This window comes from Doryrhamphus excisus, linkage group LG6, assembly GCF_037039965.1.
Source record: "Doryrhamphus excisus strain RoL-2023G ecotype Guam linkage group LG6, RoL_Dexc_Guam_v1.1, whole genome shotgun sequence".
Taxonomy (NCBI): Eukaryota; Metazoa; Chordata; class Actinopteri; order Syngnathiformes; family Syngnathidae; genus Doryrhamphus; species Doryrhamphus excisus.
The window spans coordinates 16,800,138-16,825,971 of record NC_136362.1 but is presented as its reverse complement, the minus strand read 5'-3'; the positions used below and the strand labels follow the sequence as shown (position 1 = coordinate 16,825,971).

The following is a 25,834-nucleotide window of genomic DNA, read 5'->3' as shown; positions in this document are numbered from 1 at the left end:
CAGGCCATGCCAACTATTGTGTTTCGACAGAGGCTTCAATTTCAACGCACCAGCGCTTCGTTAGACACTAGCCCTTCTGATGACTCACTAGGTTGTATCTCATGACATTGGGCATGCATCATCCTTTCATCCGCTATTCTCTTCACTTCTTTCCCCTCCCTTCCTCCAACCACACAGAAACAGAGGAGCTCCCAACAATGACGGATGTGACATAAATGAGTAATGTAGGGACAGAAGTGAAGCATTCACTCTATTTTTTTATGTTGTCAGCTTGTATCTCCAAAGCCTCATTCGTTTGGCCATGAGCTATATGTGAAATTTGCAAAGTGTAGCTTATTGTTTTGTACGATAGAAGCTTGTAAAGATTACGTTTCTTTATTGTTTTCTAGTTCCATTCCATTTCCAGACTATGATGTAAGTCAGCTTTTGGTGTAAGTCGAATCACGCACCTAAATCATACCTAAATTAGCTCCTTAGTCACTCATACCACACACAGAACAGATGGACATAAAATACAGTCGTATATCAACACTAAATACAATAATTAAATGAAACAATAATAATAGAAATCTTTCCATGTCAATATTAAGACCAATACACTAGTTATTAATGCTGCTTTTAGAGGACCAGAGACATGGCAGTTATGTTTGTGATTTCGGATCGTCTTTGAATGTGACAGGTGTTCTTTCTTTTGTGTGCGACTGCGGGGAGGAGGACGACAGGGGAGCTTGCAGACAGTAATCTGATTTATTTAGGCAGTAAAGAGACTTTTGATCAACCACCTCCTCATCATCCTTAAAATATGATCTTTTTCCTTAATTACAGTATGTTCGCAGCCATCCACTGTTGATAGCACTGTGACTGCACGCGTATCGCACCTAGTGTATCTTTCCGCGTTGCACGGCTTTGTAGCTACAGTAGTTGCCAGTGTTGTGAGTCTCTACCAAAGTGTATTGATTAATGAATGAGAGTGAGTACATAACCACGAAAAAAAAACAAGGACCCGTACAGCTTTGTGTTTAAAGTCCCCCATTATGCGAAACTGATTTTGATGATGTTGCAACAACAATATATGTCCTATGAGCAATGGTCTTGTTGTGTAGCTGTCCAACTCTTTACTGTTGTTGTATGTAATATATGCCACCTATTACATTAGACAAGTAATAGAGTTACAGTGTATATATAAAAACACTGGATAAAGTGCACACTAGCGTCTTTTGGACAGGCATAAACAAACAAAGCTCAATAGCATTAAAGCTAGAGATGCACAAAACGGTGTGTTCTCAGTGGGGATTATTAAAAACACATTTAAACCTTCTAAATTCTGGAAACAAGGCTAGATTTCTGACGACGCACTTCCATTACACATATGTTGGACCTCTGGGGCTTAAAAAGTGTTGGACAATAGTATAAAAAGGGGACCTTTAAACTGACGTGGAAATGAAATGAAATGAAAATGTTGTCTATTTCCCAGCCCCCAAAACTGCAGTCTCACTCTCATTTAATAAGAATATGCACTATATTAAATGTCTGAAGTGATCTACTGTGACTAGATCTTGCTGACACCAGCGCCCGCCTGCCATCGCAGTATACAGATATTATGATTGACCAGCAACACTTTCCAGTCTCAATCTTGAGTGCACACCGAGGCAGTAAGCAACATATTGCTCGGTGGCTCACATCGTCTTGAGTTTATACTGTCTCTTGCCACCATCGATATTTATTGAGTCATTAAAGAGTGCGTGGCATGTCACCACTTTATTTCCTTTCGCACTGCCTGCTCAGCAGGACTGAACCTGGAGGGGGTATATTCTTCCTGAAGGGAATAATGTAACCATTGGTATTGACAGTTGTAAAAAAATAACCTTGTGGGTTTGGAAAAATATGCACAAAATGACAATGACAGGATGATTTTGTTTGTATAAGGTTAATAGTTGGTTATTAAAGACTGCAATACTTACACTACTTGGCTTCAACCAGCAGGGGTGCTGTTGATTTGGTCTCAACTACTTTTCAGCTCAAACTGTTATATACAGCAGTTCATTAAGTCACTGAAATTGAAGTAGAAGTTTAGAACATTCACAACAAACAGTAAAAATTATCAGAAAATCTCAGGAGAGAATGATTACTACACAACTTGCGCAGGCCTGTTTTACATTACCTTGAAAATCTAACCCGATTGCACAACAATAAGAAATACCAGCATGCCACCGTCATGCGTGTCACTCTACCAACGAGCCATACATTCAATCCCACGCCCAACATCAGCCCTTCACTTTTAACACTAAGTGCTCGAAGCATTGTGACCTTTGTAGATGATAAGCTTCCTTTGGGCGACTTGAAGAGTTTGGAATAATGACCTGGGCCACTAATTTATGGCATTGCTAAACATATGAGGGCTGCGAGCCAAGGTTATTGACCTTTCATGCCTGTCAGTTGTGATAGAGGGAGCTAGAGACAGACGATGAACGAATTGGGCTTATTACATAGCCATATTCACGCTTTTTTTGAGTATTTATAGCTTTAACTTATTGTGAAATAAAAATAACAATCCAGCACACATTTGGTTTGGAATATTTCAGTTGTGTCACATAGTATGTCATAAATGCTGCCCAATCTAGTCCTTACTTTATGCACACACAATGTTCTTTACTGTCTTCGGTCCCCTAACACCAGTGTGAACGCAAACTTTTTTTTTGTTTTTCGTCCAGACCATCGAGACTTAGATTTAAATCATGCATGCTTTGTCACAGTCAGACATCCAGTCATCCATCCATCCATCCATGGAATCGCCAATTAACCTAACTTGTTTTTGGAATGTGGGAGGAAACCGGAGAACCCGGAAAAAACCTACGCATGCACGGGGAGTACATGCAAACTCCACACAGAGATCCCAGTTAGACATGCAAACTACAAATTTCAAACATCCATTTTGAGACCATAAGTTATCATTTTTACTCTCTCAAAATGTTTTTTTTCCTGAATAAAGTTGGAAAATAGCGACGCATGAGACCTCGATACAAGGTATGACCTGCCTAAGCAAGGTTAATACTTGGCACGAAAAGCATATCGTTTTACAGCAGTGCATTTTGAGCCATGGTCCTTGTTGTGCTGTTCTCCAAGTCTCATACTTCAATGTTAGAATTTCCATACTGACTTTGTGGTTTAATTTATTTTTCTCCCATTGCCATTGTTAGTGGTTCGTACATTTGTAACTATAATGACAAAGCAGCAAATCTGATCAGACAGATAAGCATTAAATAAAAACAAAACATGAAAAGAATGTCATGTAGACGGTGGAGAAACAAAGCCCTAGATAGAGCAGATTGAGCACATATTATTGCAGCCTTGTCCTCTCTTTGAGCTCCCCCGCCTGTAAAAACCAGGCAGGGGGTTAGGAAGGCATGCATTTTTATTGGCTCAACATGCCATGATGTTTTTTTTGCTTTTTTCCACTTTTGCCCCACCACTTGCGTTTATAATCATAACCAGTCCCCTATGGGGGTTGACTGACCAGGCTTATTGACTGTCGAGAAGCATATCTTTACTTGATGCATTGTTTGTGTATCGCACCACATGCCCAGTGGGGAAAAAAGCGAAATAAGTCGCTCTTTTAGTGTATTTTACCATTAAATGGATGTCCCAGTGAGGTTAAACTTGAAAAGCCATGTTTTTGTTGTTGTACATTTGCTTTGTTAATGCAGTGCATTGGATATTGCTATAGCCTCAATTAGGCAGCAAGAGCAAAAGCAACATCATTTATACTGCTTTGGCTGTGCTCATTTAGAGGGACTTTTCAAGTGTTTGTTTATATGCAGCAGAAGGCTAATGCATGAGGAGCTTGTGAGTTTGTGTGTGCAACTGACTTATCGCATGTCTGGTACTCATCAAATTATACAGCACATAAATAAGGAAGAGATGTGTGTGGGGGTAACTAGGCCATGAGGAGTGTGGGGGCTATTTTGGAGTGTGTTTCATTGAAGTGGATACTATGGACAAGTGAGTGCCAGCTGATAGACGGCACATACACTTACATATATATGCTCCCGCCATTGCCTAATATGGTTGTCGACAAAAACGAACTTGTGTGATCACTGTACATTTGGTGGCTGACACAAAATACATTTAAAAGTGTGTATTGGAAAAACAAACACAAAACACTGAGAAAATACATTGGAAGTACAGTAAAGTCTCGTTATATCGATATTGTCGGGAGTCTGAAAAAATATCGATATAACCGGACTGTCGATATATCCGGTCCTGCGCCGAACTGCATTAAAAGTGGGCAATAATGCACTCGACATTGTTCTATAGTATAGAACAATGTCGAGCAGCTTAAATCAATCTTTGCTTAAGGATTTCAATACCAAAAAAGAACACGGCGAACGGCTGCTTCCAGTCAACTTTATTTTTCACCACCAGAGCACAGCACACACACCGATTGCCGCACTTCCTGGTTCACAGGTCATGCTCAACCCGCCCCACATAGCTGGCCGAACACATGCCTGCAACAGAAGAACCAACTGCGTTCGTGGTTTCTCTCGTGTGTATAGATTCTATACACACGACAGAAACCATGAACGCCAGCATGTACATATGAAAAACAGTGATTATTGCAAGCGATAAAAAGATATCTGAATACAACACAATTAAATACATGTATTTGTACGCTTGTGTCTTCGTTGGAATAGGTGTGTATGCTGTGTCAGTTAGTTCTTCTGTTGCAGGCATGTGTTTGGCCAGCTATGTGGGGCGGGTTGAGCATGACCTGTGAACCTGGAAGTGCGGGAATCGGTGTATGTGCTGCGCTCTGGTGGGGGAAGTGTGAAAAATAAAGTTGACTGGAAGCAGCCGTTCGCCGTGTTCTTTTTTGGTATTGAAATCCTTAAGCAAAGATTGATTTAAGCTGCTTTTGTATCGATATAAGCAGACCAAATTGGCTGGCGGGAGATGAAAAGGGCATCGTAGTAACCGGATTATCATAATAACCGGGTATCGTACTAACGGAACTAATTATATCATAAAAGACTAGAAATTTGCCAGGAAATGAAAATAGTATCGTAATAAGCAGTAATTCATTATAACCGACATCGATATAACGAGACTTTACTGTACTTCTGCTCTCTCCCAGTCTCTGTATGTGTCGACCATGGTATTTGAAACTATATTTTAAAGGTTTTTGGTCAAATCTAAGCCACCAAGAATAAAAGAATATAAAATCCATCTGTGTTAAATCTGTATTTCAACACAGAAGACGGTATGCTGTGTTATGGTTTATGACTTAGTGTATATCACACAATACTGTCCAGTCATGTTCTTAATGTAAGGATATATTCTTTACTGTGTAGCATTTGGTCCTATAACAAAATTACTTGTGTGGATGCTACAGGATGCGTTGTCGTTTTGGATTTACTGGAACCAGTTTTTATGAGTTTTGCTGAGCCTTTATTTCTTCCAATTATTATTTGTTTAGAGAAGGCCTCAGGTCTATAATGTGCTTACAATTACACATAGCGTTTGTTTAAATGAGCTCTTGTTGAATAAATAGCGGAAAACCAACTGTGGCGAACCGATTAGAATGTTACCCTTCTTGTCCCCACACCACGAAATGTGTGGGCCAGTGCAGACGAGGTCAGAAGACAAAAACAAGGCTTTGTTTGACATTTGTTTAGAGTTTAGATTATTAGAATGCAAAATTTAAAATGAATATTTTAAAGCTCAATGCAACAGAAGGAAGAACAGTTCAGTAATAGATGTTTAATACCGCAATTTGGTGTACAGACAAATCTAATTTTGTGTTTGACACTGAACGTGGCTGATACTGTATATACGTACACACTGCATATACTTACACATGTTGCCTCATTCATGTTGAATACTACAAGGAGCACACAGTCAAAATAAAGAGGTGTTATTCCATTTATACAGTTGCTATTTGGTGCACAGTACCGCAGGAGAGACTGTAAACATATGACCATGTACAGAAAGAAATTACATGCTCAGAAAACAACAAAACAACCAAAAGACAGAAAGAGAGAAAATGAGTATGGCAGAGGAGAAGCTGAGACTATAGAGGAATAAATTATTGACAAAGGTGGAGATGTAGCACAGATGTGGAGTATCCGTCTGTACAGCGCTACATAACCAGTGACTGGGCTGTAACATCATCCTGTCTTCAAAGTTTTTTGTTTTTTTTCCTGGGGAACACACAGGTGAACACATTGCAAGTGAGTTGAAGGAGTTTTCTCCAGGAATGTGATGAGAAGAACCAAGTGTGTGTAACTGGTTGATCTAATATTATGAAAGCAGCTGCCCTAAACAACTGGAATACATGCTAAGTCCGTATTGCTCCACACTCGTTGAGATTTTAATGTTAATGTTACAATGGAACTAAAAGGCACTACAAAATACCACAGAACTAAACTGCAAACTTCTAAAATGTATTTTTCAGCTAAACATGTACTCCACATTTCCACATTGGAAATGACTCATGTATGTTTTTGAACCATGATAATGTTGCCTTTAATGGACGTTAAATCATCAAGCAGAACGCTGTCATGCTGTGCACCTTCTAAGCACCACTGTTGAACCCATTAAAGGGGTGTGGTTGCACATGCACGTGGAGCACTACAAGGTCTCGTCCGTGCTGACAGCTGGAAGACTTTTCCACAGCCGATATAGTCTCTCACCTCCTCCTCTGACCATTTATCGGTCTGTCGGCATTGTGCTTGGAAAAATGCAATTGCACCAACATTGATTTGTGTCTGTTTGAAATAAGGCGGCCCAGACGCCGCGCACATGCTTAAGTGAGAGGTCTTTTTCTGCCTTTTTCCCTCTCTAGAAATTTTGTAAACCTCTCTTTCTTGCACTGGCACAGTTTAGAGGTCGATTCCTTACCTCTTTTTTTTTTCAGGGCCACCAAAGGGGTCTGAGGATTGCACACAGGCAGCTGTGTAGGATGAGTGTGAGGGGTTAGACGGGGGTGTTCTCTACCCATCAGAGGAGAAACAAAAATTAAACAGCTGGGCAGACCATTTTGGGGGTAGGCAGGCAAATAGCACAAGAGGAGCTGGGTTGCCACGGCTTCCTGCCCACAGCTTGGAGCGAAGCAAATGTCTGGCTCATGTGTTATGAGTTAGCACAGACATAACTGTTTTTTAACACACGCTGCTCTACAGTGGTCCTCTCAACGTTAATGGGAGGAAGGGCAAATTATGTGCAGAGGAGAAGCTTCCCCTTGTGGGATTAATGAGAGGCTCTGTCTATGTTCACAGGAAATATGAAAGACCCTTTGTTAGTAAAGGGCTTGGTGCTGACAAAAAATAACCACCCGCGTCATATCAAGACCACCTCTCCTCTGTCCTCAAATTCATTGCCTCCCTTCCTGCTCATCTGTCACTCTGTTTTTTTCTCACTCTCCGATAAGCCTATGTGTTTTCTGTCAAAGTCGCTCATTTACGATTCCACACTGCGCCTGCTGTATGGGGCCCAAAGAGACACTTGGCTGCATTGTTAGTATTCACTGTCTCTTTACACTTCCTGCCACAGGGTGGGCAAAAGGGAGTGGAACAAGCAGCTCTGTACAGTTGGTGGTTCATGCTTTTCAACTGTGAAGCCTCTATTTACATTCAAAAGAGACACCAACCTATACAATATATTACAGTTTGGTGAGTATGTGCTGGTAGTATTGGTTTATTTTTAGCTCCGTTAGTCTGTGTGTGTGTGTGTGTGTGTGTGTGTGTGTGTGTGAACGCACACTTCTTCAGGCTATTCTAAATAAAGAATGAACTGTCGGTGAGGGGAAATGACTGCTTGGCACTGCACTGGTGGTGTGTCTTTCATCAGGTCACACATTGGTCTCTTCACACCTGTGACTCAGGACAGGATGTTGGCAGGTGTTAATTGCATTTACAAAACAAGGCATGATCCTCTAAAAATGTACACTATAATATTGTTTAGTGTCAAATTGTGGGACAGCCATCATTTCAAAATGCAACTGGGTTGCTTTGTGAATCAGTTAAATGAAAAAATTTGTTTGTCCAGCCATATTTTTTTTGTTGTACTTTCCTTAAAATCAATGTTAAAATCCCGTCTTGTCTTATCTCGTTCTCGTGGACCCATGTGACACCATGATATGAATAAATATTAACAAACAACATAAATTAATGGAGAAGTGGAGGATAATATCAGTATGCATTGTAGTGAAGCACAACATCCACACGAGACTGTCCTGATCTGACGCAACTTGCTCCTCCAAATACGTAAGAAGTTGTGGAAATTATCATTGAACTTTAAGGAACTGACGAGCATGTCTGTAAAATCTCAGCGCTACTTGTTGAAAAACATGGCTGCCATCAAGCAAAACATCAGGACTTAGCAACCAATTCTCCATAAGTCATTGACCATTTATCTGATGATTATACAACTTTGAGGATGTCTGTATTACACGTATTAAAGCAGTCAAGAGTTCGGACATATTTCCTAATGCTATTGAATGAGATCGTGTGCTTGTCTTCCAGAGCCTTTCAAGCACAATCCATAGAGGGCACCACAAATAACCCCCCACCCCCCAAAAAATCACATGATGCAGTCTTGCAAAGCCAAAACATTTTATTGCAGTTCATTTTTCAGCTACGTTGCTCGGAGCTACAACGGTATGTTTGTGTTATAGATGTTTGAGCCGTTAGTCATAGTTGGTGTTTGCCTTGCCTCAGGAGTTCCACACTCATAGCAGAGAATCTATTGGCTCCATATTGACTTCTACCTACTGTCTCCAATGGATTTGACATGGATAACATGGTTGGGTTTGTAGCCCGAAGGGGGAGGGAGGGGGAGGGTAGGGAATTTAATAATAGCAGGAGACCCCCAAGTAAAAGGAAGAGTGAAATAAAGAAGACTCGAATGAAGAGGGCTCAACTTGGCAAAAGCCAAATGGGTTGTCAGGGGCGACGGCATCGCCCTCGCCTCTAGAAGGCTTGGAAGTAGGGGTGCTCCAATCAGGGTTTTATTCCAATACTGATCACCCATGAGTGAGATCGGCCGATACCAATAGCTATACCAATCACATAGATTAACTGTATGTTCATTTTTCAGTTTATTAATCATCAGTGTTATTGGCCAGGGGCGCCGTTAGACAAGGTATTATTGCCTTTATTTTTGTGTGAAAATATTTGTACTATTTGATACTAACCTGTATGTAATTTGATGCATATTTTGGAGTAATGGGACTAAACTTTTCAATCAATATTTTTTAGCTCAAGATAACAAGATTAACTGCATAAGATAATACATTTAAGTATCTTTATTAAATATAAATATTTCCTGCTTGACTTAAAAGAGAATAAATTCAGTCTCCAACTTTCATCACTATGAGAGCTGTTAACTATTGATGTTTTATTTATGATGGGCAACATTTAAATTGTACACTACTTTACTGACTGAGCAGATCTACACTCTGTGGCCATTGTCTTTTCGCTGTTTTGTTCTTATTTGGCATTATATATAAAGGCATCCAATCGGACTTCAACAGTGCAATAAAAAATTAATGAAGAGTTGAATGAATTATTGTTTGAGCCATTTTGAGTGAGGATACGCGGTAGAAAATGAATGAATGAATAAACAAGCAACACAGAAATAGTGATTTGAGGACAAGACATTATTAGTATAATGAGTGAAGTTGTTCAAGTCGTAAAGTGAGCTTGATATTAACCACATTGGTTGTTTGTTTTAAAACCAAAAATGTCACATTTGGAGCTAACAGCTAGGTTGCTGCCACTAATGCAAAGTACAGCAACACCCATCGAGTCAAAGGGTGTAAACAAAGTTACCACATGGTAAAGGAATGATCAAACACGCTGGCATTGATTGGTGTAGCCTGTGTCAAGCTCAATATGAGATGCGTCATTTTGTTGGTAACCTGTAGGATTTGCCACTGTTCAATTATATATTTTTTGTAATTGGCTTTGAAAGGCGCTCATCAGTATACACTGTTTACATGTTTTTATTTACAGAAATTGGATAATATTGATCGGTGGCTGATCGATCGGAGCATCCCTACTAAGAAGTGAGATAATGTTGGATTAAGACCGTATGAGTCAAAGCTTATACGGCTGAGACAATACATATATACATTAAGGGGCTGTTTAAATAATTTATAATTGCATTTCCTGGGGGCCTGCTCGACTGTAATGAGTTTCATAGTTTCATTCTATGCTTTAATTGTAACACCGAAGACGACATTAATTTGTTTAATGCACCAGGCTGCACTGGCATGGTTGCATAGAGCTTAACAGCCATCCTCTGGAAAGTATAAGGCTTATTAGGCCTGATGGCCCCCATGAATGTGACCATGATAGACATCATTCTGGGTTTGGATTCATTCATACCAAATTGAGGCTCATTTCCAGGCCCTGTATGTTGTAATGGGCCATTAAGGGGCCATGTTTGTAAATGGAGGGGCCAGATGTCCGTAATATGGCTGAGGGTCCAGCATGGACATTGACGCTGCAGTTTTAAAGGTAGGAGGAGCAAGGACCGGACAGTACCCCTCATTAAAGTGACCTGTGCTCCGCTACAGTAGACCCATAAAACAGCGCTTAAATGTTCTTAGCAAAAGAGCACTGCAATTTGCCCACAGTTCCATGGCTGTAAAAAAAGGAATTGAATTCCGTAAGAATGATCTGCTGTCATAGCTCATGGCACCAGCTGTCTGACCATGTTTAAATGAAGCCCCTGGGTGTCACTCCCACCCAGTTTGCTGGTGTGTTCCACATGCTGCAATGATCCTAAAAGCTTGGCTCCCACAGGTCTACTTGAGCAGAGATGCCTAGCCTACACTAAGGTGGACATATGTTCGGACAACATGGAACATCTCAGTGTATAATGCTGTTGTCATTGATTTATGATGCTACATGGGATTTCTCATGTTACCTCTGTACCACCTCATTTGTCATCCTCATTCAAAATTACTTGATGAACTTACGTGAATGTGAGCCTTATAAAGTGATCATTTACTACTGCATGGTAGCAGCCATCCCTCCCTGGACACCCCATCTTGCCTTTGTTTATGGGCACTGAAACTTATCATGCAGCTGCTATGGAAGCACCTCTTGGGGGTTCAGCAATGTTCACGACCCCTCTAATGTAGATTCCAGAGGGGCAGAAAGACAAATGTTTGTGCTTCGGTCTTCCTGGTATCCTGGGTTGCTGCTGCAGCTGTCATGTTGTCCTTTCTGTGCCCATGCCTTTTAGTCACATCAAAACACAATATCCATCTCACTTGCCGGCTATGAAATATCTGGTGTTTGACAGAAACCTTTGGAAGAAGACTATGAGGCTCTAATCCTAAAAGAAACACATTTACGACACATGCAAAGGTTTCACATAGTGGACAGTGTCCATGGACCAAATACGGAATATTGGAATATAATGTATGAAATAGATTTTTACCAAAACAACAGAGCACACTTGGCAAATAGATTTTTTTTACTTCTGTGATGGAGGACCTTTGTGCTCTTCACATAGAGGGACTTTGACTCATTTAGTGGATTGTTATAAGGTATTATTTATGACCTTGTTTACTTATTTGATGAAGGGCCTTGCATTGACATTCTGTGCAAAATAAGAGTACTGTCCATAAGTTGTCTCTCATATTGTCCTTCATGTGGAACACTTTAGCCTCGTTTGTATGCTGCTCACTCATATTGAGCGCCAATGCAAATCTGATTTACACATGCACCACCCCACCCCCTAACCACCCCCACACAAGCCCTAACCCCTTCTTTGGCCAATCTTCAGAGCTTACATGGCCGGCCATTGTTTCTAATGGATGGTTCTTTTAATGTGATAGCTGAAAGAAACACCCCTCCCCCATTTAGTTTTCATTATGGACCAGGATACTTGTAGAGCTCTCGCTACCCTTACCCCCTTCTTTTTTTGCAACTTCCCTCTCTGTGGTCTGAAAACTGACTGCTTTAGGTTACTTTCAAATAACAGATAGGTCGTAGTTGAGGTGTGGCCACGGCTGTAGTGTGGAAGCAGCAGCAAGGTAGGAAACACTCTCTCTTTTGCTGCGAGGCTAAAAGCAGTCAGCTCATGCCGACTGTGAGACCTCAATCAAAGGGATTTGTGATGGGACTGATCTTTGACCCCTTCAACGCCCACATTATGTAAATATGTGTAGCAAATAGAATGATGATAGCTTTTATTATCACATAAATACACAGAGTTTACTTTTGAGATGATAAAAGTGCAAGAAGGTGTTGTTATCACAGACATCTACAACTTGATGCTCCTTTTGAACATCTCAAACCTCAGGCAATTACACAGCACTGCTGAAAACAAGGAAGACAAACCTGTTGTCATGTAATTGAGCTTCCTCCCATGTGTTGTTATACGGCAGTGGGTTGGTAAGGTAACCAGATCCTCCCATCCCCGCTGTACATCCCTCCCCCATCCGAAGCAATGTTATTGTCCCTGTGCACAAAGGATGAGGGGGATGTGTAACATAAGATGGAGTAGCTCACTGAGGTTCATGGACAACGCCCTTTTCCAGACTGTACCAGCATGTATCAAAGGACAGTTTCAGGAAGAGGTTTTACCTTCAATTCTATTCAAAAAATAAATCCGGGGATAGGGCAGGCATGCCACTACTTGTTGCTTTTTAGTGCTTTGCTTTTTGCTTTTGAGTTAAATCAAAAAGTCCTTCCACTTCCTCAATCAAGTCCTACAGTAGGACTCAATCATTTTCAGAAATAGTTTTACACTTAAAACATTTGCAGGATTGATCTTTTTGTCTACTGTCCAGTATATTTAGTCTACAATATTGTGATATGGATAATGATTTCTTAATCTGAGTAAAGGTCCCCTATTATGCAACATGGACAATGTTCCAACAGTAATATATGTCAGTAGAGCCTGTTTATCAACACTAAATGTGAGAAAATGATATTGTCTCCCTTATCATTGGAGAAGAGGTCAGTTTTGAAGTTGTGCATCAACAAGATGTCATTAAGGAAAAATGTATACATCACTCAAAAAAGGCTTCACTACACATCATAAAATAAAGCCTGGAGCTCAGTTAAAAAGACAGCGCTCGGGTCTAGCAGAACTAAAAGTGAGACTTTGCCTGCATCTGTGTTTGGACGGATGTAATTTGTCACCTTGATCAGAGCCGTCTCAGCGCTGTAGTGGGTGGGGCATAAAGCTGATGCTATTACAATAGCTGATGTGAATTGTGTGTCTACAAGCCCATGTGTTTACATCAAGTGATAGAGGGGATCCTTTGCTTGGCTTTAAAGCTCAGTATAAGTCATGTGTATTTGATTCAAACCATGTGTTGTCGAGGCATGAAAGGGTTTCTACATTTCTAGACACAGCTGGTCGACAGTCTGTGATCTCAAACCCTTTATGCTGTCTTTTGCTGGTCTTGTCTCACTCACCAAAACACGGCCTTCTCGAACTAATTATTTGTCCTCAAATGACGCACTGCTACTTAAAAGCGGTCGCTTAAGAAAACCAAATGACCTGGTGGGGTGGGTTCAGTGCTGACGTTGTATGAATGTTATTTCTTGTCTTCGAGGGACATCTCCTCAGCGCTCCCATATTATGTTTACAGAATTACAGTCGACATTGGCAATGAGGTGGCCATGGACATTTGAGTTACAGTCCATCTCCCTTCAGTGCCGATCATTAGCTCTTCTAACACACGGGGATATTAAAGTTTGTTTTACGGCTCCCATCAACAAGCATGCAGGGTTGTGGATTATTGAATTCATATAATATGAGTTATTAGGCCGTACATCTTTTGGTGTCCACGTTTATCTGGTGTGGTCCTGGAGGAAATAGAGCAGCAAAGGAGATCATATTGGCTAATAAGGAGGTATGTCATGGCCTGACCTCTGGAGATATTACGACAAGTAAAACTTTATTGTGGCTGGAATTATTTTTATCATCACCATCATGGTTGGTCTTTCTGAGCATGCTCACATACTGGGTGGGGGGTCATAAATGACGTACAGCATCCACATGACGTCAAAATCAGTAAATACCACATTGATCTGAATATAATATGACTCGTCTTTTTCAGGACAAATGTATATATATTTGTTATCACATTTTAATAACTGGTGCATAAAACAGCAGTGAAGTGAAGTAGCAGTCTATTCCAGTGGTTCCCAAAGTGGGAAATACGTATACCCCCTGGGGTATAGTACGTCAATTGCCATAGGGAGTATGTAATTAAAAATAAAAAAAAAAATGTACCTAACACTCAAAATTCTGAGTGCACCTGAACGCCTCAGAGTGTGCAGCAAGAAGGAGACAGAGCGGTAAGTTGTTTCTTGCTCTGTGTGCATCATATCAACAAATAAGTCAGAATGATTACTTTGTGTATTAAGAGTGTTTCATCTTCAAGATATCATTTATATTGGCATTCAAATTAATCCCCAAATGGCCCCAACAGTGAAAACTTGTCACTGGGAGTGGAGATTCACCCAAAAATGAAGATTTATTGATGGTTGTATTTTTTTATTTTAGATACTATTAAGAAGGGGGTAGTGGCTCTTTTATAGTTGGGACACCATGGAAAGATTCCAGTGAGATAATGGGCACTTCGATACTCAAAACTAGCAAACTGCTATCAGCTGTCAGCGTTAAAATAGTGTAGTCAGATGCATCATGTAATTCCTGGGACACAAGTTGCCACTGCATTCAGTGAAACTTGTGAATCACAGCAAACACACTCACACATGCACATCCAGCCCAAAGCAGATGAAATTTACAACACCAACCCCATGTTGCCCATACAACATTAAGACAATGTTACAAAATGTTCTACTTATAACATACATCAATGTTAAACAAAACTTTGGACGAATACTGCTTTAGCATGTGTGTTAAACTTTATACATGCAGCTATAAACCACAGCCATCCTGAGCTTAAATTAAGTGCATTCAAATTAAATAAATTCAAAGGGGAGGATGCCAACATCAGAGTGGAATAAAATACGTATATATGTAGGATAATAACTTATTTATCAGTGCTCATGTCTAACTTTATCCTAATGTCACCATGTAAAATACACATTTTTCACCCTGGATTACAGAAAATCAATGAACCAATGAATTATCTTGAACATTTCAAGTTAATTGACATAATAAGGTATATGTTTTTAAGTATGCAGGAGTAGGGGGTACATGGCTTCAGGTCAAATGTCTGAAGGGGTACGTGACTGTAAAAGGTTTGGGAACCACTGGTCTATTCCACCCACCCTCGGCCATCTCTGTGTGGAGTTTGCATGTTCTCCTCGTGCATGCGTGGGTTTTCTCCGGGTACTCCGGTTTCCTCCCACATTCCGAATTGGTGGCTCCAAATAACAATTTGGAGCCACCAATGGTCGCGGGTATGCTGGAGCCTATCCCAGCTGTCTTCGGGCGAGAGGCGGGGTACACATCATATACTATGAACACATAAGTATGAATGTGAGTGTGAATGGTTGTTTGTCTATATGTACCCTCTGATGTGTACCCCGCCTCTCGCCCGAAGACAGCTTACTTATGAACACATAAGTATGAATGTGAGTGTGAATGGTTGTTTGTCTATATGTACCCTCTGATGTGTACCCCGCCTCTCGCCCGAAGACAGCTGGGATAGGCTCCAGCATACCCGCGACCCTCGTGAGGATAAGTGACAGAAAATGAATGAATGGTCTATTCCAATTGGCACTCCAGTCCAGTCCAGTGTAGTCCAGTTCCAGGTTTCCGGTCCAGCTTTTCTCAGTGTCTCCGTCCGAAGCTTCCTGCTGCTCAGGTAATGGGCCTTGTTATGTTTTTCACAAACGCTCTTGTCAATTTTGTGAAGACGAACACTTTTAATAAGCTTTCTCGACCACAAATATACCTGTAAGACAAAGCATCTTTCAGAATTCTTCAGAAATACAGTCCTATATTTGGGTCAATGAAGTATTTTATAACCGACAAGTGCAGAGTAAAGTGCAATTGTGAAGCAAATTGACGTTTCTGCACCATAAACACAAGCCAAATAATACCAACAAGAACCCCCGCTGTCGTCTGTTTGACACAGTGAATCAGAGGCTTGTGGTCAAATGAGGAGAAGACTAGCCGCAAACCTTAGTGTGTTCAGCCGCTTAGAAGAATAGTTTCAATTCCAGTTACAGAAATTACTCTCTTTAAACCTTGAGGCTTAGCAGAGAAGTTTTAAGAGGAAAATCACAGCCCACCTGGAACAATTTAATTCCCCCAACCATTGCCAACAAGGAAAAAGTGTCTTGTTTAATGTGCCTGCCAAATATAAATTCATCCAGCTCAGGTCTGGCTTTGTCTTTGTAATGAGAATGCTAAAAGTCTGTTTTCGCTCCATCAAATTCATTGTAGCATTTCCTGTTTTGTCAGCAACATCTGCAACAAAGAAACAATCTTGCCATCTGCCAACAAACGTCTTAGCCATGGGATTAATTTAGAATAGTCAGCTTGTCTCGAGTTATGTATATTTGAAGAAAGAAAGTACGACAAACAGGGAGGCATACCAAGAATTGGTGGCGGATTAGGCTGAAACACTTTGGTTTGATGTTTAATCACTCCTTGTGCATAAGCTGTGTAAAAGGGAGATAGAACGGATTTTCAGTAAGCTCTAATGGAAGCGGAATGTCCTTCTGGTGAATCTTGTCTCCGCCGAAGTAACACACCGTGAACTCACATTTGTGTGTTTCCCTGAGAGCTTCCATTGAAGCAGAATGATAGGCCTGGGCTGACCTAACACAGAACCCCATTTCTCTACCGTGCGCCTCTCATCTTTGGCGGGTTGATTAGGGTGATGTGCAACAAAGAATCACGGTTTTATTGCATTTTTATGACACTGCGTCGGCCCTGCCTTGAAAGCACTGCATAATCAGATTGTTATCGTGCCGAGAGCAACAACGCATAGTCATTTTAGTGGCATGATATGCTGGACTATAATAATGACGATATGTTACTGACAAGATCACCTTCTGTAGTGTTCTGTAATACTAGTGGTAGTGGAACTACAGTACAAATCCAAGTAAACTTGCCAAAATGATCAAATGTTCTGACATTTTTCATGTCCACGTCTTTGTTGGCTAATTAATACATGTTTACCACCGTAGCAGTGCTGTAGGCCGGGGAGTCAAAAAAAGTACAGTCTGCCTTCTTCACATTGCACGTTTTTTAGGTTACGTTTTTATTCCTAAATTATTTTAGCATTTTAAAGCATAAAAATTGCAAAATAAACTAAAATACTAACATAAGGTACTGTGAATGGTTGTTTATCCTTTTGTGCCCTGTGATTGGCTGCCGACAAGTCCAGTGTGTACTCCGCCTCTCGCCCGAAGACAGCTGGGATAGGCTCCAGCATGCACACGGCGGCCCAGAAAATGGATGGATGGATGTACAAGCTGCATTCAAAGAAACTGTAAATGATATGTAGTATTCAACACTGGTCACAAGGTGTCAGTAATCTTACTGTATTGTTTGGTGGACACAACCGTCAGACTTAATTGCCAGAACAACAACATATGTATCTTTAAACAAATGTTGGGGTTGTTTTGTACTGAGTATTATTCTACACTACCAGTTGTCAGTAGTGTGACTGTAACGTTCGGGGAAACACACAAGCACCAGACTTGATTTTATTGCAGGTTTGAATGATCTCCCAACAATAAAAAAAAAAAAAAACTACTGTTGTGGGGGGTTGCATGAGCTCAAAATGTTTATAAAGCCACTGAAGTCTATTAACAAAATTTTATTAAAAAAATAAAACTAAAATAAACAACACACACAATATACTTTCCATGGTGGATCTTCTTTCTCTTTGGGCTTTTCCCTCCAGGGGTCGCCACAGCAAATCAATCTCCTCCAGCCCACCCTGTCTTCTGCATCTGTTTCTCTCACACCGACTACTCTCATGTCCTCCTTCATCCATAAACCTCCTCTTTGGTCTTCCTCTACGCCTCATATCTGGCAGCTCTAAACGCAGCATCCTTCTACCAATATATTAATGATCTCTAATCTGGACATGTCCCAACCATCTCAGTCTGGCCTCTGACTTTATCTCCAAGGCCTCCAACATGTAATGTCCCTCTGATGTACTCGTTCCTGATCCTATCTATCCTGGTCACTCCCAATGAGAACCTCAGCAGATGATATTAATATTTATTAATGTCTGTTTTTTAATAAATTATGCTATTATGTCCTCCACATCATTTTGCACACAAGCCACACAACAAATGTCCTCAATAATTGACTTGATTACTCTAGTTTCTGACCACATCACTGTTGGCTAAGATATGCATGTTTATTGCTGTGGTCTGAAAGAAAAGGACACAACTGTTGGAGCGAAAACCCCGTCTTTCTGCAAGATTCAACTAAAAATTTACACCAAAACAAACTGCCGAGTGACCTCCAAACTGCCACAGTCCTTTTCTTGGGCCACCTGATGTTCATGTCGTCACCATACACGTTTGTGTGACCCTGACCATCACGGCTTGTACTTTGCGGTGGCGGAATCTGTCATCAATCCTCAAAAAAACCTGAAAGTCTGGAATCATTTTCACAGATGTTTTTTTTTTCCAAGCACAGACAGATTTGTACATGGTCATGCTTGTGGTTTGGTGTTATGTTATAACGTCAGACAAACTGAGGACAGATGTGTGTGTTTGGAGTTGACACAGTCCTCCCCCCCCTTTTGATTCCCTTTTCTCTTCCGCCCTCCTTCCACTTCCCCTAATCTGGGACTCATTGTGTCTATAATAAAGCACAGCTGCACACATCCCTCTCTGAACCCCACTCAGTTGAGCTGATTACATGGGAGTAAAGAGTCCAGTCACACAGCCATGCCCCCTGAACACAGATAATACATTTTAGAGGGGATGCTTCCTTGTGTCGGACCCATGCCAATACTAATCTCTCACACCTGACGTTACAGCAGAGGGACAAACACAAAAGCTGTGACGATGTACACTCTTTACTTGGTTTAGTATGTTTATTTCACTGCAGCATACAGTTTGAGTGGCTGCTTGTATGGTACTGAATTGCTTCAATGCAGAAATAAAGTTATACAGTACATGAGTGTGAAAAAGATCAATACGACCTCTGAAACAACACCACAGTTAGGTCAGGGACAACTATGATGTACTAGCACCAATGCAATATTACACTGTGACTGTATTTATGTCATACTTCATTGGGGATTTTGACACCACTCTAATTGCGATGTAGTTGGATTACCATGGCAACAGCTGAGGCATCCAGGTCAGCCCTATACTTGCAACACTTGCAAAAGCATTTAACCAAACTTTATACGTCATCCATTTAAAAATAGGTTTTCTTCATTTGATGGACATATTTATTACTTTACCACTCTACCCAACAATCTCTCATGCCATTTTCCTGTTTTACTCACTCTTTGGAGCCCAGATGTGGGAAGGAGGGTCAAGCAGGTTGAAGTGGATTTGGGATGAGATAGAGGGAGCTCTTGCTCCGTAGTTCCATTAACTGACAAACAAAAAAGTAGTTTTTTTAGATAATTGCGCAAATATATGCCCCAACTGTTTGGTCTGTTTAAGTCAAGCGGCACATAACAAACAAAAAAAAAGCCATGGATGTGTTTCGGGTTTTAAAATCTTTTAAGACCGACGTTGGGCTTTTCTTTATTCTGTCTTCCCCCCACTTTGGTTCCTTGTCAAGCACAGGCTAATTGTATTTCAAGCGAAATTTGACACGTATTGATTCAAACATGCGCACATGCACTGTGTGTATTGGCAGCTGCCCTAATCCTTCTCTTTGAAGAGGCTTCTTTTCCTTGCTCACGTTGTTTTTTGTACGTTTTTTTTCCTCAGGCTTGTGGAGCCAGTGCCTCTGTAGCCCTGGGTTGGTTTGTTTTGTTATCATGAAGGGGTTTTAAAGAAAGACTCCCCGGTATTTTGAAAAGTGTTGAATAAGAAAAAGAGGATAATGGTGGGTAGTTGTGACTACAACCTACCACTGACTCATTTGCTTTGTTCGTCTTGAAAGGAAGCATTTCGGCGTCTATGTGGCTTTTCTTTTCCTTTATTTATGCTATTTGTTTTAAAATAGATTTTAATCTAACTACCTTTAGGTTGGTATTTTTCTACAATGAATGATTATGCGGCACAAACAAGCTATAAAAATGTTCTGCTTCCTGAGATTCAGTCTCTCAGTCTGCATCATACAGCATAACAGTGCTTTCCAGAGGCTGTCAGCCTCATCTTTTGTCTGCCGCTTTGTTTTGTGGCCAAAGAAGATCCACATGCCTCCTGTTCCTGCCCAAAAGGCAGAAAAGCAGAAATTCCTTTTGCTTTGTTCTCCAAAATCCAGCATGAGCTTGTGACTAAGTTACGCATGACATTATGGCATTCAAAATGACCTTTTTTCATATTAAAATATATATAATCCTCCCTTTCTATAATTGGCTTGCAGAACAGAGAGCATGGGGTTTGTGTTTGTAATTGGATGCAATGGAGCGCTTCAGTCTATACTTGAGAAAGTGGTTGGAATGGAATCGACTGACAGCAGACCCGGACTGAAGAAACATGGCTAATAATTCCATATATTACACAAACTTTGCCTTTTTACATTAGCTCACATCTTCCCTGGCAAACTAGAATTGTCATAATTGCGATATGCATGTTTTAAATATACATCCCATGGTAACACACCACTCAGGTATGCCAAGATGATTTCATTCATCACATGACAGCACTTCAGAGACACGAGGATTACCATTTCGTAGCTATTCTTTGTGAGGTGTATTATGTATGAAGACTCCTCGTCATGCATGAGGATGATTATTATAATACAAGTTGCCAGGTCTAGTTTCCCGCACTACCAAGTGAACGGCATACAGAATGAGCACGTGAGGAGGTTTGACGGTTTGGCAGAATTTAATCACGTCCTAATATACGTCGCGTCAATTTAATCAAAATTGATAACATGCGGCTTCCTCTGCGGTCAGTCTCCATGGATAATGGCTTTTGTCTTCCTGCTCATTCATTTGCACAACCTTTGCTCAGTGGAAATCAAAAGATTTAATGAACTGTGCACACTGTTGGCGCCCAGTAAAGGTCCTGTCGCCTTATTCAGTCTTAATGGTTAATCTGATTTATCACCAGTATCTTTTTATAGTTCATGTCAGATCTGCATTTGATTGAATCCTCAAACCATTGTTCTTTCAACTATTTTTCAACTAAGTCAACTATTTTGTGGTGAAACATTTCATAATGATCAAATTGTCAAATACAATTCCCTAACCACTTCTATGGCTTTTACATATTTCTTCCTCATCCATCTTTTTGCTAGAACAGAACGCAGCTCAGTTGTAACTCGCTCCCTGCACAGATGACAAATATGCACACTGTCAGGAATTTAATGGAAACAATATGTTTCCACTCTTTGCTAAGCATACAGCCGTGCAGAGAAACTGGGCTACATTCTTTGACCGCAGTGATTTACATCCTAACCCAGAAAGTGTTACTCTCCCGTTCTAAAGCAAGTTGCGGCAAAAGATCCTTATTTGATTTGTCATGTTGTCTAATTTACTTATTTAAGATGACAAGGATTTCCTGGCCTCTGCCAATGACAGATGATATTTATTGCTTACTACAGACAGTCCAGTCAGAGAACATAGCTGTAGTGACTTTCCCACGTGCTGAAAAGCAGAAAGGAGGCACTGACATCCCAGTGAAAGTCACCTAATCTGTTTTTCCATAAAAAGCTCTCTGGATGCTGATAGTCTTTGTGGGGGGAACCATTGGCGCACTTAAGGACTTGTTTCTGGTTTTCCTCTCACAGCAGCAACAGAAGACAAAGCGTGCCATCAAAATGTCTTATGAGATCATACTTACATGCTTACATTGAGGAATATCATATACTTGCACAAATCAACATGTCTGAAAAGGAGTAGGACATTTTGCTGGTGGACAATGGTGATATTATTTATCAACCGATATTTCATAACTTGATAACAGGAAATAGTGTCAGTATACCTTTTAGGGGCCTCTTCATAAAGCATTTCTTAATTGGATTCTTCAAATGTGTCCTTTGTATATGAATTGTTAAATGTTTACACTTGAATGGAGCAGAAACACTTAATGTCATTTTTTTCTCCACATAACCTCACATATTTTTAGACTTGACTGTAAATGCGCGGGAATGCTTTGCTCGTTTGAAGTGGAGTACATCACTGCCGTCAAGGACTTATTTAGTCAGGCAAAAAGGCATTCTTATTTACAGATCCAAGCTGCATTTCCAAGCAGTTGACTTCCTCTGAGGTTTTTTTGGACCAAATGCATCAGGTCACGTGTGAGTGCAATACTTGTCGTCATTTTGTTTAAATAATGCCCCCTGAAAGACAATGATTTAAAATGCCAATGGATCCATCATCTCAGAAACTGTAATTGATAGAAAAGTGCAACTTCAATCAATAAAACGCATTCACATATCGACATCTCATAGCAACAGCAGTCAAAATGGATGAATTCCGTATTCCAGATTATTCTTGTTTTTGTCACGGTGCTGTGGGGGATGTGTAAGATAGCTGGAATATCTAGGATTCTGTTTCAGAACTGTTGGTGACCTCACTTCCTAGCAAATTAATGACTATGCTGGGATGCTCTCCCCTGAGACTTTTCCAGCAACATTTACAACACATTAGAGGAGGGGGACTATAAGTGTTTCCTTGCGTAAAAACACGTTTATTTGCCTGTGTGCAATCACAAGAGTCCACATTCCATCTTATGAATTAAATGCATCTCTCGCTATCATGCTCTTATTTGTGTCTGTACGAGTAAGGATTTTCACGCAATGAAACAAACAATGGAGGGTCACTATGGCACTTTGGGGTTAGTTGGGGTTTTTGTGTTGCTTGTCAGTGATGGGGGTGGGGTGGGCATGCAAACTTTGAATAGGATCATTGAGTCGGAGGTAATTCCAGGCCCCGGTGCAGGGCATTAGTTGGACAGGCCATTCTGCTGACGGGGCCTGTTTGTCCCCAACCACCCTCCTTTTTTTAAACCCCCGGCCCCCCCTTGCTGCATCGGCATTTCTTTCCGCATGGAAGGCCTTTATTGTCGTAGCCATGACGACATGTCTGATGGGGCGTGGCAGCCACATGCGGCCTATAGCTTGGTGAGTTCTTCAGCTAGGTTTGGTTGAATCTGTGCTCACACATTGAATCGTTCAAGTTTGATGAATGAATACACACACGTGACATTCTCATTTCTTTTCATTTCAAATGTTTTTTTTCTGGGAATGAGTGTTGAAGAGCCACTATGGGGCATTCCTGTGTCTAAGTTTCAAAAACTGTTAAGAGTTTTAGTTTCACACAGGAAAAGAGACCACATTGGGGGAGTTAATGCTATCAAATCATTAACTGCATATATTGTTTAATTTGGATAGACATAGGTAGTAATAACGTGAACATTCATCTCTGTCATCACAGATTTATTACTAACAGGGGTGAGGAACATTCTGGCCATTCAGTTTGGCATAGAGGTTAAACTTATGAGCCCAAGAGGAACTTCATCTGCCACAAGTATAAAATGATTCTCTGAAGACACCACCAGGTCCCCAAGGTAGTAATAGAAAGAAGAGGTGCCCCCTACCCTTGCAGTCTTTTGTGAAGTAATGCCATATCTGCTTTAATAATTCAGAGCTTCTTCACAACAATATACTAGTCTTATCTCTGCCTTTGTGCCATTTTTGTGCACCCTAAAGATGAGCGATGATAGCCTGGGAAACAGGCCAAGACAGATGGATCATGTAGTTAAAAAGTCAGTATGGCTGCTGTGTGTTTGTGTGTCCATGCATGCAGACCACGCTTTTACTTGCCATTCAGTTGTAACATGGTGTTGTTGCACTGCCACTGAGGCTCCGTTGGGACCCAAGCCACCCCCCCCCCCATGAGGCACCTGTCTACCACGTCTTGATGGCATGTGTGTATGTTGTGATGAAATAAACATCACACGCCGTCACTTTTGCCTGCGGAGGAGATGAGGATGGCTACGCATCTATCCACTGTAGGAAGAACAAACATAGCATTTGAAGGTTTTGATATGATGCCCAAGTAGATATTGCATGCATTTGTTAACTAATCCAATTCTAGCTATACTATTTTCCCTTAATAGCACTTAAAGTTCAACTTCTTTGTTTCTTCCCCTTCAAATCCTGTATTCCTCTGCACCTGTTTTGAGCGATACCTTAGGGACACAGCTTGAAGTGAATAATGTATGAGCTTGAAGGAAGGGATCTTCCAGTGGTCTGTGTGTTTGTCTGTCTTCCACCTCCTTTTGTCTTTGTCCTTTAAGAGTTGTGTTTTTCTTCATTCTTAACTTTATCTCTCCCCTACAGTGAGATTTGTCGACTGTGGCCGAGGTGGTCTGGTGCGGCTCGAATGCAACAACCCTGCTGACTACAGGGTAGAGACTGACGGGGTGGTCTATGCTGCCAGAAGTCTCTCTGGACCCCAAGCGTCACCTTTGCTGATTAAGGCCATTGATGACACAACTCAACAGCAATGGATTACCCTTGTTCGATTGACGCCTTCCAACCTGCAGGTGAATACCCAATGAATCTACATATTTGACTGCAGGATAAAGTCGCAATGATCAATCCCGACACTGCATTCACAGATGGCTCGTTCTCCAAATTGTAGCAGGTGGTCCATGAGCCGCGATGGATGCTCGCTAATTAAAACTTAATATGTCAATTTAGTCAGAAGCACAAACATATACTTAATACGGTCAGTAGTTAGCAAGAGCAGATGAACAAGCGACTCCTTATAAAATCTATTTCAGTGAGCATGTCTTGTGATTGCAAGACTTTTGCCTCGCCATCTGAAGAGGGGGGGGGGCATCTCGCTCATGTTAGAGGAGACAGTCAGCATCTGTTGGAGGTACAGAGCGTTGATGAAACAGTTCTCCTGGACAAGACGAGCAGTCGTCTGCGATTAATTACAATGTCCGACTGCTCATATGTCAACATTGTCTTTGGCTCAGAATAAAAGAAGGTTCACATGGGAGGAAATCTGCTGCACATGACATATCAGTCTTTCCTTGTAGTCAGGAAATGAAAGCAGGTTTTAGAGGCTGTCTTACTTTGGGAGGGTTTAACTTCAGTGCCAAGAATTGTGTGATCGTGCTCAGCAAGACATGTTTTGTTTCAGCTCTGCATGCTTCACAGTAGGCAGACCTAACTGTTAGCCTTTATTAATAATCACAGCACTCACATATCAGCAACCATTGTTGTAATAGAGTATCTTCTCAAGGGACAATACAGTAGAAATAGAACTTGGATATACTTTAGAGTAGTCAGCGTATAGCAATGTAGATTTATCCACTGAAAATGATTTCTCTTTCGTTGCCATTCTAAGCCAAGCTAAATCCACGGAATCCAGATTGATTTCAGAAATATGCCTTGCACACTTAGTAACCACAATACAAATGACAAAACATATTGGTACTCTCCACTAATCAATGACCGATGAATGAACGATAAATCCGAACCTCGTCCTCGCTTTAGCCTGGTATTCAGGCTTGCGCTTACGGCTGCCCCATTTTCCCCTCACACTGGCTTGTCCCAACCTAAGCTTGCTGTCGGAGAGATGAATGGACTGTCGGAGTCACGCTATAGCCACAGCTAGCCACACACACACGAGCGACACTAAAATAGTGATACTTCTGATACCAGCTCTTCATGCTCTAAAATCGATTTTCAAATCAAAATATCAATACTTCTGATAGTCATTTTATTACTTCTTTAGTCATTTTTGGTCAGATTAATAAAT

General features: G+C 40.9%; 1 protein-coding gene across 1 annotated transcript in view; it reads left to right on the top strand.

The window, feature by feature from the left end:
- cdh2 (cadherin 2, type 1, N-cadherin (neuronal)) overlaps positions 1-25,834 on the top strand; it is a 55,770-nt gene that overhangs the window by 9,514 nt on the left and 20,422 nt on the right. Inside the window, exon 3 of the mRNA XM_058066613.2 lies at positions 24,400-24,605. Coding sequence (XP_057922596.2) covers positions 24,400-24,605 — 206 coding nt within the window. The remainder of the gene's footprint in view (positions 1-24,399; positions 24,606-25,834) is intronic.